General features: G+C 49.1%; 2 protein-coding genes across 8 annotated transcripts in view; both read right to left on the reverse strand.

Annotated features, from left to right (window-relative positions):
* The window catches only part of RRM1 (ribonucleotide reductase catalytic subunit M1), a 36,538-nt gene extending 34,577 nt beyond the window's left edge, over positions 1-1,961 (reverse strand). The window contains exon 1 of one of the 4 annotated variants that reach the window (XM_080817680.1): positions 1,615-1,961. In XM_080817680.1, coding sequence (XP_080673806.1) covers positions 1,615-1,633 — 19 coding nt within the window. In that variant the 5' untranslated portion in view covers positions 1,634-1,961. The remainder of the gene's footprint in view (positions 1-1,614) is intronic. The other 3 variants (XM_080817682.1, XM_080817681.1, XM_080817683.1) reach the window with 3 other exon arrangements.
* A 1,039-nt stretch (positions 1,962-3,000) lies between these two features.
* Positions 3,001-18,843, reverse strand: part of STIM1 (stromal interaction molecule 1) — a 193,085-nt gene continuing 177,242 nt past the window's right edge. The window contains exons 8-13 of one of the 4 annotated variants that reach the window (XM_080817816.1): positions 13,686-13,853; positions 13,094-13,194; positions 12,580-12,815; positions 11,354-11,446; positions 9,590-9,656; positions 3,007-4,930 (exon numbers count right to left, since the gene is read on the reverse strand). In XM_080817816.1, the coding sequence (XP_080673942.1) occupies positions 4,414-4,930; positions 9,590-9,656; positions 11,354-11,446; positions 12,580-12,815; positions 13,094-13,194; positions 13,686-13,853 (1,182 nt within the window). In that variant the 3' untranslated portion in view covers positions 3,007-4,413. Of the gene's footprint in view, positions 4,931-9,274; positions 9,657-11,353; positions 11,447-12,579; positions 12,816-13,093; positions 13,195-13,685; positions 13,854-18,843 lie in introns of all 4 variants that reach the window. The other 3 variants (XM_080817814.1, XM_080817817.1, XM_080817815.1) reach the window with 3 other exon arrangements.

The raw sequence follows: 18,843 nt of genomic DNA on the forward strand, positions 1-18,843 counted from the left end.
AAACTCAAGTATAACTGTGTAAATTAACAAGCTCTGCTGAATGCTACACTAGCAGAATCTAGCTGAGAATCATCTGGATCAAATTATGTTCTCTGAAGGAATAAGAAACAAAATAAGCCCCACCTTTTAGAGCTTGTTGTAGGTAGCACTTTTTAAACTACAGTATTTCAAAGTAGACCCAAAGGTTAAAAACACAACACAGGGGTTGTGTTACCTACTCCAGTAATTTAAGTTCACAAGTTTTCAATTCATATTTGTTACAGACTTATCAAAAGGGAATCTTCATCGTTCCATACCTTTTTCTAAAGCTCTAAAAAACTAGATGTTTCTTTCATTCACAGGAATGGACCAATAAAAGTGAACTGTGTATTCTGGTCTTTTGGTCTCATCAGCTAAAATGGAGGACAGGGAAATTCAGAGAATGATGTTCTCAAGATACTAAAAACTGGAAGAAGGGCCATCACTGTCCACTTCTCTATCTCTTGGCTTTTATTAAACTCCCTGGACAAAACTAAATCAACCACCTGCCTACCCAGAGAATCCATTAAATCCTGTATTTTAAAATAATTTTTCTCATTCATTCTTTGAATTCCTGTTCGTGGCAAGTCCGGTGCTAAGTGTGGGCATAAAGTCCGCATCTTTGAAACGGCTCACAGGCTAGTGGAGGAAACCACCAGTCAGTCAACCAGTAGTAAGTGCCTACAATTCTGAAATAACTTTATTGTTTTAACAGAGGCAAGCAGATTCAAGTCAAACTTTGTTCCTACCCGCTTACAGTTCTCTGCTAGACATACGTTTTGCTCTTGTTTTTCCAATCTGATTAAACCTTTTGCCAAGGCAGGAGCTGTCTTCTCTTACAATTTCACACTAACAAGCAAAGATCTGGCACAAAGGAGGAACTCGTCAAGTCTAATGGGAAATAACTGCTGGGGAAGAACCCAAGTCCCTGGCTCTTCCCAGTCAGTCCCATCCTGTCGGAAGTTGTCCTGGCCTCCCTACTCCGATTCGGTATCAGTAGTCCCAGTCCCAAACTTGGCCGCACACCTCCCACAAAGGGCAAATTCCAGGCATGTCTGTGGCTAAGATCTGTTCTTTTTCACCCCACATCCCCACAAAAGAGATCAGGAAACTGAAAGCAAAGTCCCTTCTTTCTGGCTCCTCCCACTCCCTAGGACAGGTCACCAGCCCCAGCGTTTTCCAGTACACTCCGACGTGAGCCTTGGGTTCGAAACCCGGCCTCATCATCAACTAACTGGGTGGCCTTGCGTCAGTCACCCCTCTCTGCACTTCAGATTCTTTGCCCGAGAAGCGGAACTAATAAATACTGCCCCGAGAATGCTCGGTGCACACAGTAACTACTCGATAAAGGGGAGGTAATATTCTTTTGAAAGGCGGCAGGATGACAAAGCGGGGGGGGGGGCGAATGTGGGGGGACGGGAGGGACAGACTGACGCAAGCCAGAGGCCGAGCGGGCTTGACAGGGCGGGAAGCCGCGGATGGCCGGGCGGGAAGCGGTAGAGGCGGGCGGGCGTGGCCAATTGCAAGGGCGGCAGCAGCCCGCGACCCCTTTACCTGCTCACCACTAACCTGCTGCCCCCCTACCCGGCCTCTCACCTCGCTTGATCACATGCATCGCGGCTAGCGGCTGAGGCGCTGAAGGATTCGAGACGAGGCTGCAATTCGGGGCGCCGGCGGGATCGAGAAGGTGGTAGAGTGCGAAGGGTCGGGTTCCTGGGGGCGCTTAGGTGCAAGGACTGGATTTGGGAGCCAGAGAACACTTTCCTCCACGGAGCGGAGGCGCGACAATCCGAATCCCCTTCCCGCTCCCGCCACCCGAGACGCAAAATCGGCGCGACGGAGCGCGAATGACGCTGACTCGACGCTGCCAGCGTCCCGGCTCGTGGGCAGGGCCAGAGCAGCCCCACACGGGCCTCACCCGATAGCCGCCATGTTGAGTACGGGCAGGGCCCTGGAAACTGCGCCTTTTCCATGGCCACATTGGGTGTGGGCAAGCCCGGCGAGAAGGCGGTTCTCCTGCCGCCATGTTGATTGTGGGCAAAGCCAAATCTGGGCCGGAACCCCGCGCTGCGCGCACAGCCCGCCAAGCCTGGGCCCGCCCCTCTCCCGGGCGCGCCCGGGCCTTAGTCAAGATGGTTCAGGTATTTTTGCAATAAAAACCCAACCATCCAAAACCCTTTCTTGCCTTGACGACTGTTAGAATATAATAACCCGACTGCTATCCGATGTGAGCTGTAGCCTGTGATCCATAGCTGGAGGCAGCCGGGAGCCCCACGCTCCTACATCGGAGGAAATCTGGCACTCAGTCCTTGGAAGAAAGTCCTGCGAGCCCGTGTTTGATTTTATCCTGATGGAGTGGGAGCTCTGGAGGAGTTTTGAGCAGAGCAGGGCAGAGCCATGGCCCATTTGCTTTTATAATTCTCCAGTGGGTGGTGGCAGAAACAGTGGAGGCAGAATAGACAGTGCTTGGTGATTGAATGAGGGGAGTGAGAATAGGTAAGAGACGTAATACACAAGAGTGATGTAGAAGCTTGTGATCTGGACGACACAAACTGATTATCATGAAAGCTCATGTGGCATCCCTTTATAAGATCTTTCATCGGTTCCTCACTACCCTCTATATGTACCCCAAGCCCCCTGTGAAGTAATTCTAAAAGTCATAGGTGATAGGCAAAGCCATAGGATAGATAGGGGTAAGGATGGCCCAAAGATGGGGTTGTCAGATTTGGCAATCAAAAATAATGTGTTCCAAATGTTGCTGGGACATGATTACACTAAAAAAGTTTTTATCAGAAATTCAAGTTTAACCAGGCAGGCATCCTGTATTTCAACTGGGACATCCTGTATTTCAACTGGCAGCCCTCTCTGGAGACCTTTTGGGTATGTGTATGAGAGTTTCAGTTTTCCCTGTCCAAGGGGAAATAGTCCCTTCTTCATCCTATCTCCAATGCCACAAAGAACACAATGAGAGTCAAAGCCAGCAGAGGTTAAAATCTCCTACATGCTTTATTGGACTTCAAAGAGTCTTATGAAATAACACAGAAAAACCATGTGAGGGTGTCCAGGGGGTACAAAGGCAGTCTGCAGCCTAGCACCCTCCTAAGACCAGCCCCAGGTGCCTGCACCCCAGGCCCAAAACAGGATCCCAGAGTAAAGGCATGGGAAGGAGTGGGGCAAAAGGAAAATACCTTTACAGCCATAGCAAAAACAGGTAAGGGAGAGAGTTGCCTAGAGGGTGGGAAGGGTGTGGGGGAAGAGGTCACACAGCTGCCTTCAGCTACACTATCTTCCTCAGCCACCCCCTTCCCTAAACCAGCTGTGTCCTTTTTGAGCCTCTGGCCCAAGCTATGCAGTAACATGAAAATGGGGTCTGACAAGGGGAGTATGTGGTGCAGGCACTTGGGAAATTCAGGTGATTTTTCTTTTTTCAATTTAAAAATGATTTTTTTGGTTCAAATGCAACAATATCCTGCCCAACAGCCCCAGCGCCCCCTTAGAGCCCTGTATCATGGCTGAGGCTCCCATGGCCAGAGTAGCCATTTGTCCTGAGCTCCAGGAGTACTGATGCTTAGAGAGCATTTGGGCAGCACCTCTTATAGTCAAACCCTCCTGCAGTGTGGGGGAGCAGGGCTAAGAAAGAGGCAGGTGTAGGTGAGAGAAGAGAGAAAAGGTGACTGCCCTGTGGCCCACACATCTGGCTTCTACTCATCCCCCAACTAAGAGAGGAGTCTCTCCCGACCTACCCCCTAGCCTAGCCTCTCTTCAAAGTTCTCTAGTAGCTTGTTCTCTAGGAATGTGTTCCACTCCCCCACAAACCCCTAGAGGCTCAAGCGAGCTCCAGGCCAAGTTTCCTTTTGGCCCACCACACTCCCAAAGAACAGACCTCAAATATTAGGCCCTAGGCCCCAGTCTGAGGCAAACAGAACCATTGTGGGTGGGGTGGAACATGTCTGAGGCACAGATGTCGGAAGTTACTCCTCCTATCTTCCCCGCCAGGCTGCTAGGGGAAGTTGGGGAGTGGTGGGAGGGAGGAGCCTGAAAGCAGGAAACAGAGAAACAAGAAACCAAACTTCAAAACTGGGACAGCAGAGACAGAAGCTGGACCCCAGAGGTGGAGGTGAGGGCTGAGGGGACAGCAACTAAGACATGCACTGAAGTAGAGAGGGAGTGGCAGCAGCAGCCCACGGTTGGGAGAAAGGGCAGGCAGGCCATGGTGGTCAGTTAATAAATAATGAAGGACCCAAGGATGAGGGGGGCAGGTATATACAGTGGCCAGGCCCCTGGGCCAGCCCCTCCCATGCCCCGCTCAAGGGGCCAGGTATCTTGGAAGGGGAGGAAGGGGGGCAGAAGACCAGGGAAGGACACATTGTCCCGCCACTGCCACTCTCATCCTGCCTACTTCTTAAGAGGCTTCTTAAAGATTTTGAGGGGAAACTTCTTCCGGCCTGGGCTGGCATCTGTCTCCTCGCCAATGGAGCCATTATCCTCCTCAGCCACAGCCTTCTTGCCAGCTAGATGGGGAATGCGTGTATTTCGGCTAGCCTGCAGGGCTCGGCTGTCCCCAACTGGAGATGGCGTGTCTGGGTCTGGGGAACTGGAGCTGTGAGAACGGGAAGAATCCAAAGGTGGAGAGCCACCAGGTGGGGCTGAGGGGCTCAGCTCCATCAGGCTGTGGGCCTTGTCCAGCCCATGGTTCAGCGCCAGGAGTGCCTTCTTGGCCAGGGCAGGGCTGTCAGGCAGTTTCTCCACCAAAGACCCGGGGTGGACCCCCTCAATCAGCCGGTGGCTGCCATTGGAAGTCATGGCACCGAGGGCCTCATCTGCAGCACGGACCATCGGAGGAGGCTTGGGGGCCACACGCTGGCGGTCACTCATGTGGAGGGAGGACTCCGAATCGGAAAGGGTCAAATCCCTGCAAGACAGAGCAGAGAGGAAGAAAAGGATACATACAGGAGAGGGGGTGGAAGAAAGGTGAAGAAGAGAGAGGAGCAGCATGAGAAGACAAGGAGGGGTGGGAAATGGGTATAGAAATAGGGGTAGGAGCGAGAAAAGAGGATGAACAGGCAGGGAGGCAAGAGAGAAAGATGAGAAAGAAAGAAGAAAGGTGAGTGTGCCATAAGCACAGGACAAGAGATAGGCAGGAATAGGGAATGGGGACAGGTTGGGGAAGAGACAGAGAGAGGAGGGTAAAATCAGGGAGAAAGAAAGGCAAAAGGAGGAATAGAAAGAAATAAGAAGGACCAAGAGGAGAAAAAAAAAAAAGAAAGAAAGAAAGAAAGGGAAAAGTGATAGAGAAAGAAGAGACAAACAAGAAGGAAAACCAAAAGTCATTACACCATCATCTGTCTGGCAAAGGGCTTTCTAACGACGGGCCCCCACCCTGCTGAGTGGCCAGGCCCTAAGCTGGTGCAACCATACGCTTGAATCCCCTCTCAACAAAATCTCTGCCTTCCGATAGCAGGCTGGATTTCTTAGGACTCAACCCTAAACCAACACAGAACCCACACATTACCCTGAATCCCATTCCCCATGCCTTCCTCCCTGAATGACTCCTATCACACCCTGGGACACATCCAGTCTGGGCCAGGCAGCAAGGAACAGGGCACATGCAGTAAGTGGGCCTGACCCAGGCTGGGGAGGAGAAGGTTAGAACAGCCTTGCAAATCATCCCTTATGCACCCCAAAAGGCCAGGCTGCTGCCTCTTTCAACCCCCTCACAGGACTCAGAAAAGTGTTTCAGAGTTCAAACCAAAGTCTACTGGCAGCTGGAAAGGGGGTCTTTTTCGGAGCTCTGTGAAAGGGAGAGTGTAGGCAGGTGCAGAAAGACAGGACAGGACGCTGGTCTCTAAGGTGGCAGTGGTTCCGAAGAGCTGCCACTAGAAGTCATAATTTCCATCTCTGCTTGAGGCTTGTCATGTGACCTAGGACAAGTGATCTAACCTTGCTTGGTCCTCAATTTTGGCCAAATGAAAAAATTACCAATTCAATTACTTTGCAAGGCTGTTTGGAGGATCTGATATGTTGGCAAATCACTTGGAAATGTAGACAGTTTGGGGGAAGGAAGATGATGAGGCCAATCAAGCTGGAAGACCCATATGTGGGCCAATCATAAGAGACTTCTTTGCAAGGCTGGATCATGGGGACATAGCACTGCACACTGGACATGCACACACAGAGGTTAGTCCAGAAAGCTGAGACCCTCTAAGGGGCTGGCTATTCCTAAGAAGGCCCATGAACCAATTCCAGATGCCTCCTCTCCTGCCTCTACAGACAAAAGGGTAAATACAGGGGTCCCCTGCCAGTCCCTTAACTCTCCCTCTACTTTCCCAGAGGAGAACCCATAGTAGAGGCAGAGGAGAAGGCTAAGGGAAACACTTAAACACCCAACTCAGGAAGCAAAGGGGAAAAGTCAGGAGTGGGAGGGGAGAGCACCACAGGACCTGGAAAGGAGGAGGCTGTGGGTCAAAAATTAGGGAGGGCACCAGGGCCCCAAAATAAGCAAAAGCAGAAGGTTGACTCATAGCTCCTGAGGTTTATTTCTCTGTAGGAAGCAATTAACTGAGTAGCTACCCTGTGGGCCAGTATCTTCCTGGAGACAAGGAGCAGCAGAGAAAAATCCCAGCCCCAGCTCCATCCTACAGATACTGTTTCAACCACATCCTCTACTGTTTACTCATGTTCAGTTTCATATTTGGTTTCGTATATCTGATACTGTCCTCGCTTCTGTCTAAATGTGCCCTCGTTTCCCTAAGTTCCAAGATGATCCACTCCATATCCTGCCTTTTCCACATACATGTGGACAACAGAGCAAGGCGCTGAGACAGTTCTGGGGAGCAACCGCACTGGGAAAAGGGGCCCTCTATCCTGATGAGGTGAGGCTCCCGGGAGCTTACTTTTCTAATGCCAAGGGAGAGCGGTCAGTGGGTTGGGGCCCTCCCAGCCTCACTCCTCATACCCCACAGCCCCATTTGGCCATGATTCCCATCCCTCTGTGCCTTGTCATCAGTTAAAAGCTGACACTTTCCAAAGCCAGAAAAGAGCCTGGAGGAAGCTCCGGCAGATGCAGGAGGTCAAAGGCCTGCTGAGACAAGCTCACTTTCCCTCCCTGAATCTTTGAGACACTCAGGCCAGGGGTGTCCCTCCCCACAGGTGGGCTGCCTTGGGCTTCCATACCAAGCTACTAACCTTACTAGAGAGCCTGTTTGTCTTTAGAGATGGTCCTCTGGTGCATGGTGCAAAAGAAAATTAAGTAGTGAACAGGCCAGGTGGGTGCAGGTACCTCCCCGCCCTCCCTCCCCACTACCCTCAGCTTGGGCCTTTGGAGCATGGGATTCACAGCATCCCCTAGGGCCCTGAACCCCAATCCAGTCTTCTCCACCTCTATGGAGGGGGGCAGTCTCCCTGCCTAAGCTTCTGGATGGCAATGAGGATGAGAATGAAAATGAGCCACTGTGCTGGGTGAAAGTGCTAGCAAAGGCAGCCCCTTTGTGAAAGACAAAGGAACAGCCCTCACGGGTAACTATCCAGAAGTAGCAGAGCAAGAGGGACTGACACCCAGAGTGAAGCACGACCAGAAATCCACAAATCCACGGCAGTCAGCAGGCTGCAGCCCCAAGGCCAGGGCTGGGCCAGGCCACAACTTCCGAGAAGAAAGGTCCCTCTAGAGGAGAGGGACTTTCTAAGGCTCCCCTAAGCTTGTTCCAAGCAAGGTCAAGGCTCTCTCATCTCTGACCCTAGCCTATCTCCTGAGGTATTAGCGGGGAAAGGCCCAGCCCCTGCTAGACCAGGCTATGGGAGAAAGCCTCTCATCAGTTCTTCCACAGTTCGCTTACTGAGATCTCTGGGAAGCACAGAAGTACCCAAAGAGTGTTTGAGACTGGAAAGTCAAGTCCTATACTGTGTTCTGTTCCTAATGAGCTGTGGGACGAGGGGAAAATTACTTGACCCTTCAGAACATTAAGTGGGGGCACAGTTGGTTAAGCGACTGCATTTGGCTCAGGTCAAGATCCTGGAGTCTCAGGATCAAGTCCCAAATTGGCCTCCTTGCTCAGCGGGGAGCGTGCTTCTCCTTTTAACCACCCACCGCCCCGCTCTTGTGCTCTCTCTTTCAAATAAATAATACAAAATCCTTTCAAATAAATATATAAAATCCTTAAAAAAAAAAGAAATTAAGAAAGAAAGAAAGAAACTTAAAGTGAGTACTTAAAGCTCATCCCACCTATAAACTTTTCTTGCTCAAAACCCTGAACCTGTTCCCCCTCTTCAGTTCCCTAATTCCATGAAGGGTCCCAAATCCATTCAGTCACCCAAGCCAGAAACCTGGGTGTCCTCCTAGGTTCCTCCCTCTCTTCCACCCCTCCCAGATACCTGCCAAATTAATCCTCTCCTTTCCACCCCTAGACCTCACTACCTCCCCTACTGGTCTACCCCAGTGACTTTCCAGTTTCTGTAGTCTCCCCTTCTTTTCTCATACAGGCCCCTATTTCCAAAATGTAAATCTGATTCTCTTCCTTTTAGAAATCCTTTTGCAGTCCTCCATCTCTTAAAGGGTAATGGCCCAAACCTCCCCCCTCAGAGCCCTTCCTCCTCCTAGCCTCATCTGCCACCCCTTCCCACCAACACACATCCAAGGTCCTAAGCACAAATACATCCTATTCTCTTGTACCTCCACACCTCTGTGCGTCAGGCTTCCTCTGCCTAGACTACACTTTCTTCCTCTCCTGCACACAGGGTATTGGCACAAATGTCATCTCTTCCATGAAACGTTCCACCTTTGCACACTGCTAGTCACTCCCTCCTCAACACCCCCATAGCACTTCTCAAATTGTTCCCTAATTATCTGTGTACCTCTCCTGGATGCCTGGGATTGTATCTTATCACATATGAACCCCATGTCCCGCAGAGCCTGGCCCAGAGCGGGTATTCATAAATGCTCCATCAAAGGAGCAAAGGAAGCAAGGCCTCCATTGAAACAGCGGATGTGAAGGTGCATAGTTTAGGCCCACGAGGGAGGGGCGCTGTCCTCATTTTTAGAGTCAGCAAACCCCCCACAGAGAAGAGCACAAAGTTGTGGGAAGTGAGGCTGACATTAAGAAGGAGCCCTGGGGCTGGGAGAGGACAAGATGAGGAGAAGATGCCCCACAGCACACTACCCCCCCAACAGCTGAGCAAGCGGCAGCCAGGAGGCAGAGGCCAAGGTAAAGGCAGCAGAAAGGGAAGGAAGGGAGGAAAGAAAGAGAAGAGAGACAGCCAATACCCCAAGCTCTCTGAGTGCCCAGGCATCACAGCGCTGCTGTCAGAAGGGGGTGGGTCAGGGTGGGACTCCATCTGGAGGAAATAGGAAGTGCTGTGATGGTAATAAACAGGGTGGACATGGACGGTGGTGATGGAGGTGGTGGAGGAGGTGGTGGTGATGGTGGTGGTGGCAGAGGAGCAGGAAGAAGAAGCAGAGGCAGATGGAGAGCTGGTCCCGTGGCCTTCAGAACTGAAAGACTGTCCAGATGAAAGGCTGCGCATTCGCCGCAGAGAGACCCGGCTTGTCAAGAAGTGGCCAGCCTCGCCCTCTACCAACCTCTGAGATCCCAGGCCATGCTGCGGCTCCGTCAGGCGCTGCCGGACACTGCACTGCAGGGTGGGAGCTGCAAAGACAGGAAGGAAGGGGTAAGGAAGGGCCAGCCTCCTTTGGGCTGGCAGGCAAGCAGGTTTGCCCCTAGAGAGATGCTTGCTGCGGGCCATTCTGGGCCCTCAGTGCACATCTGGAGAATGGGGCACCGCCTCCCAAAGACCTCCCACCAGGGGTCCTGAAAGGAAGGGGAGATTAACGATGAGGTGCCCAGGGCAGTTTTAGTGGCAGCTACAATGGAGGGAGACCAAGCGCCACCATGACTGGAAAGGAGAGGCAGGCGGTGAGGGGGAGGACACAGGCAGGGCAGGTTGGGATGGGGGTGTGGGGCAAGGTCCGGGAGAGCACTAAGAACCAGCCTTTCTAGAAAGCCAACCTCAGGAAATAATTCTCAATGCGGACAAGGATTTATACATAAACACGCTCATCACATATGAATTAATAAGCATATGAAAGTACACATAAAGTTGGAACAAGGGGAAAAGGATGGTATATCTGATTGCTGACAAACTATAACTATTAAAAATGCTGCTTAAGATTTGAAAAACATACAAAAATACCTATTAAAATGCTCAGGGGAAACAAAAGGATACAAAATTAGACATAAAAGAAACACCTCGAACTATGGAACACAAAAGACTAGAGTCTGAAATGGGGCCTTTCCACTTGTAGCCATGACTCTGTGCAACTTACTTCCCGATTTTAGGTCCTGATTTATAAAATCCTGCAGTGTTGTTATGAGGCTTCACGAGAGCGCATTTAAAGTACCTGGCACAGTTCATGGCGCTCAATAAATAGCAGTGGTCATTATTACCTCGACCACATACAAATCATTTAAAATGCCACAGACTTCAGAAGACTATAAGAGAAGATGCTCAAATAGGGTGGGGCTATGGGTGCCCTTTTTTATGCTCATATTTACACTTTCCACTTTCCAAATTTCTTCTAATAAGCATGCAGGCAACAAAGAGCCAGCTCTTGGAGCAAAGCTACACACCAGGCTCTTGGCAGATGATGGCCACCATGTCCAGTGAACGGGATATGTGGGCACTGGCTAACTTGGGAATGTACTAGAGCATCCCCCTTGGGCTCACGTCCAACTCCAGCTGAAAGCAGAGTTTCTACCTTTGTTTTTTTCTCCTTTACCCTGAGAGATGGGCCACCCTGACTTCTCCCTAAAGATGGGAGAAAGAGCCAGGTGACAAGGGTGCCAGAAGCCACAGAGAGGCCACAAGGGAGAGAACACAATTCCATAGTGATGGAGGACTGGGGAGTCAAGGCTTCTACGGCTGGTGGCTTTGAAGGCATGAAAGGGAGGCGGAAGAGGAAGAAGCAGCATGGAATGAGAAGAGGCAAAGGGGGAAAGAGAGGAAAAGAGAAATATGAAAAAGAGAAAAGAGGAGAAGGATCTTTCCTTCTCTCTTTCCATCCCAGCCCAGCTGGAAGAAGGGCCACCAGGACTTCTGTCTAGCTGAGCTGAAAAGAGAAGCCCAAGGCTTCCATCACCATGTGTGCTCTCCCTCTGGTCCTCAGCTGAGCAGGCTGATCCTTCTCACCCCCGAACCTCTCCCAGCAGTTAGTAGGGGCAGTGCTGAGGGAATAAGGGGAGCAGGCAGGGGAGTGAGGCAGGCAGGGGAAGGGGCTCATAGGGTAGGAGTGTTGATTTAGTCCCAAAAGTCAGAAAAACAAAGGCCCCAAAGGGGCTCCTCAAACCCGGGTATTTCCAGAGGGACTGATCATCCGAGCCGCCGGATGTTGAGCAGAGAGAGCGGTCACTGAACCTACGCCCCATCAGCCAGGCAGCATCTAGGGTCCAACAGCCAGGCCAAAAGGAGAAGAGAATCTAATTTACAGAGGGCTTCAGCCCACCCTTCAATGGGATCAGGGGAGGGCCAGGGGCAAGGGGTGGATGGCTCAGAGCTAATGAAGTTCCCTCCCACAGCATGGAGCAGCCTTTAGGATCAAGACCAGCCTGCCAGTGATCCCAGCCTTGCTGGGACTTTGATTAAAGCCCTGATAGGATATCACATCGCTGGGACAACACAGTCTGGCCACAGGCAACCTATCGCTGAACAAATTTACAAACAAATCCTGTCCGGAGCTGGAATCCAGCCTGATGAAAGAATCTGGCTTTCTGAAACTGAGACCCTAAGCCAGCCCCATGGTATATGGGCCCAGGACCACAGCTTTTCCTTAAAATCGCCCCGGGTCCAAAGAAAATTTCCACCGGGCCACTCAGAGGTCAGCCCCTCATTCGCAGAAGTTTTCCCACACAGAGTTGTCTCTTTGACTTTGCTCTACTCAGCTCTCACCACTGGACGGGAGAAGAGGGGGAGGGAAGGCCCAGGAAAGGGTGCAGAGGTCCAAGAACTCAGGTGGAAAGCCAGACATGCTTGTGCAGGAGATCCCTCCGGGACAAGAACGTCTTTCTGGCTTGGAGGATTCAGGGCTATGTCTCTTTAAGGGAGGACTGCTTCATGGGGCCTCACACAAAAAGGCAGAGAGAAAAAAGATATCATCCCACTCGTCCCCTTTAGCAATTAAGAATAAAGAATATAAAAATGAAAACACAAAAGCACTCGGAAGGCAAAAATGAATACCATTTTTATATTATGAACCACCAAAGGAGACTGTTTTTATGAAGGCACATGGGGAAAAGAGAGGAGGATAAAGGGATTTGGAAAACACAGAGTGAAGGAGACACACTGAACACATGGCCCCCGAGGGGCAGACAGAACATACAGTGAGGGACCCCCCCAAGAGCACCACTATGGAGGGCCAGCCGACATGAGCTGGGTGTCGGAACCACGGCCCAGCACTGACCACTGACTGTGCCCCCTCAGTGTCTGCCCCAGAAGCTGTTTCAGCCCTATGGCCAACAGTTCTTGGCCCCTGCCTCAGAGGCCCCTTCCCTCCCCCACAGCCAGGAGGTCACCTACACTGCATGGACAAGGGTGACACAATCTCCTCATCCATGTCATCCACGTCGTCCGTCATGATGAAGTGGGCGGGGTTGGGGCGCGAGCTGCCCATCCAGCTGGGGTCTATGTTGAGAGCAGCCACCAGGGAGTGGATGCCGGGGTTGTTGACAATCTGGAAGCCACAGAGGATCTCAATCTGCTGCCAGCGGTGCAGGCGCTCCCGCAGTGCTGCTGTCACCTCGCTCAGAGCTTGCCTGGAGCACGGGGAGACAAGTGAAGCCATGGGCACCTGGGGGCCCCAGCAGGAATGAGGCCTCTCAGAGGAGCAAGCGGGGTGGGGGTGGGGGTGCAGGTCAGAACCACAGTTAGGTCAGACACAGAAGGGCAAGGTGGGAGCCAGGTAAGGGCTGGGGCGGAAGACCAGCGCTGCCCCTCGACCAGAGAAGAAGTACAACTGGGGTGGGGACTTTGTCCTCCCCCAGCTCGGAGGCTGGGTGGATGTCACCAGAGCCAGGCAGCAGGTGCTACTCACTTGGCAGTCAGGATTTTGTGATCCACATCGTCCAGAGAAGAGCTGTGGGCCACGTGGAAAGTGCCAAAGAGCGTGTTTCTCTTCTTTTTTATCTTCTCAGCCTGCAAAGACGAGGTCCTCAGCTTAAACAGAGCAGGGATTAGAGACTGGAAATGAGAAGTGCCTTTCTGTGGTGGGGTCCCCCTCCTCCTCCCAGCACAGCTTAGGCTGCATGAGAGAAAGGAAGAGAAGAAGGAAAAGGAAGGCAAGGGAAGGGCAAAGAGTGAGGAGGGAAGAATATGGAGGCAATGAGAGAAGCAGGAGGACCCTGACCCCAGGAGTGCTCTGGCCCATGGCAGGCCGGGGCTGACAGAGCCTTCCCTCTACCTGCTCCACTGGCTTCCTCTTTCCAGAAGGCAGGAGGGAGCATACCCATACCCTCACTCCCTCCTCCAGAAACTTGAGGACATCATCAGGAACTCTTTATCAGGAAAAGAAAAAGAACCCAGCACCAGGATAGCTCCTGGTCTCACAGGAGGGATGGAGAGAAGAGGAAGGGCAGGGGAAGGGAGCAGGCCAGGAGCGCAGAGGACAGCAGGAGGGTGCTTCTCACCCCCTCCTTGGCCACCAGCAGCTGCTTCTCGGCGTTTTGCTTCTTGATGTTATAGTACTGCACCTCCACCTCGTGGGTCAGCTGCAGCCACTTCTGAAGGGCCTCTGGAGCATACCACGAGCTGTGTGATTCCAGTTCCTTCTCAGCTTTCCTCAGGGCCTCCCGGACCTGTGCAGCCAAGAGGTGCGACCCATTTACTGCTGCCAAGACCCCCTCCAGTCTTCTGTCTGATACCACCGAGTTCAGAGTTCTCATCTGCTAGCTCGTGGGAGCTTTCAAGCCTCTCAAGAGGCTTGTATTTTATATACTACAAGGACACAAGCTCAGGGGACAGTCACCTACTCAAGGTCACCAGATCTCAAATTGAAATTTTTCTGTTGCCTGGACTAGAGCGCTATTTGCCCACACAATGAGCTGTCCCTCCCAGGGCACAGCCAAACTCAGCAATCCTCCCTGGTCTCTTGAGGCACAGGTCAGCTTAGTGAATCATCTTCTTTCTGGGAGTTGGGGTCTGTGTTTAGACCTCATGACAACACAATGTGGCAGAAAAAGCACTCGACTGGGAATATGGAAATCTGGTTCTGGTCCCTGGTCTGTCACTCAACTGGTCCTGCAGATCTCAACTCTGTGTGAGAAAGGATATTTTCCCTCGCAAATCTAAACCATAAGTGAAGGTGATCTCAGGAGGAGGTATGCAAACAGCTCAGGTCAGAGAGACCTTAAAAATGATTGCTACTCCCGGGGCACCTGGGTGGCTCAGTGGGTTAAAGCCTCTACCTTTGGCTCAGGTCAGGATCCCAGGGTCCTGGGATCGAGCCCCAAATCTGACTCTCTGCTCAGCAGGGAGTCTGCTTCCCCCTCTCTCTCTGCCTGCCTCTCTGCCTACTTGTGATCTCTGTCAAATAAATAAGTAAAATCTTTAAAAAAAAAAAAAAAAAAAAAAAAAAGATTGCTACTCTGGAAGGGGGTTGGTCTGAATGCTCTCCAAAGTCTCCTATAGCCCAGAGGCTTAGTCTATGATTCTCCCATTGAGCAGGGCTGATAGGCTTTGAAGGGCACCCTCTACAAAGTGAGTAGACAACAATCACACTTACTTTTAACATGGGTGTTGCCAAAGGAGGCCTAGACATGAAAGAACCAATGAGTAAGCAGAAATCTCACTGACTTCTCAAGCAAGGAGCAGACAACGAAGCAGACGGTCACAAAGCACTGAACCTGGAAGGTCTGAGATTACACAGACATTATCTACACTGGATTCCTTGCTATCTTCCCCAGGCTATAGTATACACTGAACTTCAGCTGGTCAGAATCCCAGAGAAAAGGGATTGAGAACAGGCTTATTATGCCCAACTTCAGCCAATGGGGCAAGTACCCCAGGGCAGGCCTGAGGTTCTCTCCATGGCCTACAATAGAATGGGAGGCCTCAGCTAAGGAGAGAACACCTTTATTCCTTAGACAGCCAATGAGAAGATCAATCTTCACAGGGTTTTTGTTCCTTGAAAAAGAAACTATACACAACCTACTCCTGGCTTTGTAGATTTAAAATGAAGAACAGATGGGTGCCTGGGTGGCTCAGGTCATGATTCCGGAGACCTGGGATCGAGTCCCGCATTGGGCTCCCACCTCCACAGGGAGTCTGCTTCTCCTTCTGACCTTCTCCCCTCTCATGCTCTCTCTCGCTGTTTCTCTCTCTCTAATAAATAAATAAAATTTTTTAAAAAAATGAAGTGAAGAACAGGTACCTCAGAGTCTTATACACCAAGTCTGAAAATGTGTGATCCAGTTCCACCTTGAAAGGAGTGAAAGGAATGGGAAAAGCTAAGGGGAGAACAGGAAGAGAAGAGGAAAAAGACCAAATAGACGGAAGTGCAACAGTCAGGAAAGGCTGGCCTAACAGCCTCAAAACTATTTAATGAGAGAAATACAAAACAGGGAAATAGAAATGGGGGTGGAAATGTCTCTGTTAGGAGACAGAGACAGACATATCTTGCCATACACAAGGAATAAATGCCCGAAGGAGAGAAGAGCTGTGGCAAGTCAGAGTATTCTTTTATTCTGTGGCTGTGGTTCTCAACCTGTCACACACCAGAAGCACGTGGGGAACTTTAAAAATACTGAAATCTGGACCCACACCCAGATTTCACTGATCTGGGGGTGCTGGTCTGGGTATCAAAAATTTTGAATGCTCTCGCAGTGTTCTAATATGCAGCAAAGCTAATAACCACTGGCCATGTGCTTTACAGGGTCACACCGGGCTCCCACTTCCCCATAGGATGCAGTAGGTCATGACAGAAGAACAATTCTGATCCAACACAAAATCTAGGGAAAGTTAAGTTACAAAAATTACGAAATTCTCAAACGACAAATTATTATAATTATGAAAAATTTTCAAAGACATCAGAGGACTACAGAAGCAATAAGACTAGGTCTATGGTTCTCAAAGTAGAATCCAGGGATCTTTGAGCACATCCTTTCAGAGCATCTGTAAGACCAAACTATTTTTATAATAATATTAAGACATTATTTACCTACCTTTTTCATTCCCTTTCTCTCACAATGACTATGGATTTCTCCAGAGGTTACAGGAGTAGTATCAAAACAGATTGACTAGAGATACGAATGTAAGAATCCAGTAGTCCATTAAGCCACACATTAAAAATAGTTGCAAAATTGTAAAAAAAAAAAATTTCTTAACTTTTAATTTTGAAAAATGCAGTAATTTTTCAAAAATGTTATTTGTGTTAATATATAAGGAATTTAATACACTTATTTTAAATGAATTAGTATTTTTTTAAAAGATTTTATTTATTTATTTGACAGAGAGAGGAGACACAGCCAGAGAGGGAACACAAGCAGGGGTAGTGGAAGAGGGAGAAGCAGGCTTCCTGCTGAGCAGGGAGCCCAATGTGGGACTTGATCTCAGCACCCTGGGATCATGACCTGAGCTGAAGGCAGATGCTTAACAACTGAGCCACCCGGGCGTTCCAGAATTAGCATTTTTTTTTTTAAAGATTATTTGTAATCTCTACACCCAATGTGGAACGCAAACTCATGACCTTGAGATCAAGAGTTGCAAGCTCTTCTGACTGAGTCAGCCAGGCACTCCCAAATTAGTAATTTTTTTTTTTAATTTTCTCAGTTCTAACTAGGTAAATAGCAACGTATTTCCCCTTTAAAAATGTTTTAAAATAATTTTTAAGAGTAAAAGGGTCCTGAGACCAAAAAGTTTGAGAACCACTGGACTAAAAGAACTAAAAATCCAGAGAGGGAGAAAAAGCCTTTCTAAGGCAAGTTCACAACTGTCAGCCATTTTCTTCTTGGAGGCTTTTGATAGTTCTGGGTGAGAGCTGATAACTGGGCTTGGCCCAGGCAGTGGGACTCCACCAAGGCCCAGAGAAACCAGCCTAGCTTTTGTTGGTAGTATGGTACTGATATGACAGATTGGAAATGGAGATGTCCCAAACATACATGCCATTTTCTTCAATGAACATTTACTGAGCTCTGGGGCTGTGCAGAAGAACACATAGGTAGGCCAAAGGACGGACTAAAATCTCCCATAATTTCATAATACTTGGGAAACAAAATATTGCAGGAAGGAAGGGACCTGCCTCAAACACACTGTTAGTCCTCCCCTCAAGAGAGCTTCAAATTGTGAAGCTGTGAGGAGCAGGAGGCCAATGAGATAAATTAAAATCCTCCCAGTGACAGACATGAATCTCTCATGGGTTCAGGAGAAAGAAATCCACCAGCTCTCAAGAAAAGGAAGGGACATGGCTGAGAAACTGGGACAAATGAGTGCTAGACCAAGTCCTACTAAAACTACAACCCAGTTCCAACACGGCTCAATTTCAGATTGGCCTGAGGTGATGAGATGCTCACCCTATGTACCTAACAGAGGAAAGGGGGTGGGAGGTGTCCCTATTTGATGGAGGACAAAATCATCTGGGGCCTCTGTTACTGTTTTATACACACTGTCCAGCATTTAATGAAAATAAATTCCTAGACATGAGAAGAAGCAGGAAAATATAACCAATAATTAAGAGGAAAAATAGGCAGTCTCGTAAGTGATCTAAATGTGAGAGTTACCACAAAAGGACTTTAAAATAATTATGCAATCTTCAAGAAAATATAGAAAAGATGGATGCAATAGTTGAAAAGACAGAAATTCTGGGCAGGAAACTGAAATCTATAAGACAGTAAATTGAGCATTCTAGATCTGAAAACTACAGTATCTGGGAGTAGGATCCCACTGAATGACGGGTTAAACACCACAATGTTCAAGCAGAATACAGGATTGGGGAATCAAAGATAAATCAATAGAAAATAACCAAACCAAAGCATAGAGAAAGAGAGAGAAAAAAAAAAAAAGACACAACTAAGTAAGCATAAGAGACAAGTGGAGTCCAATGAAAAGGTCTCACATGAAGACTGGATCCCCAGAAAGAGAGGAGGAAATGGAACAGAAGCACTAGGCAAATGCCAAAGAGCAGGTGCACCCGGCGGCTGTCAGGCAAAATACTCTGTATGTGTCCATAAGGGCAAACTGATAATCATGTTTAAGTGTCTTACACCCGTACAGCCTATATCCAAAAATAATATTTTGGGCTGCTTATTATGGACAGCGGTGCTTTACAATCTCTAACTTTGATTATAAATGTGTCTATTACCCTTTTAGTTTCTTCAACTTTTGCTTTAGATATATTTTAACTATATTGTTAGATGTATGCAAATCGAGTGTTGTTATATGTTACTGTTGGATTCACACATTTATGATTTTTGTCTCCAGTAATACTTCCTGCCCTAAAGCCTGCTTTGTCTGATACTAATATAGCTACTTCTGATTTAGTTTCTTCTGTGTTTGTATCCTGTATCTTTGCTCATCCTTTTACTTTGAATCATTTTGTATCCTTCAAGTGTATTTCTTGTCAACAGCACACACCCGGGTTTTGTATTTTTATCCATTCTGACAACTCTTTGCCTTCCAATTGTATTGTTTAGTCGGTTTACCTAAAACAACTCTCAACACATTTGAAATAATTGAAAACATATAGTATGTGTTCTCTGACCACAGCAAAATCCAATTAGAAATCAATGAGAAAGAACTAGAAAAGTTCCCAAGTGTGTGAAAATTAGGCCACATATTTACTCTAAATAACCA

This window comes from Martes martes, assembly GCF_963455335.1.
Source record: "Martes martes genome assembly, chromosome: 10".
Lineage (NCBI taxonomy): Eukaryota > Metazoa > Chordata > Mammalia > Carnivora > Mustelidae > Martes > Martes martes.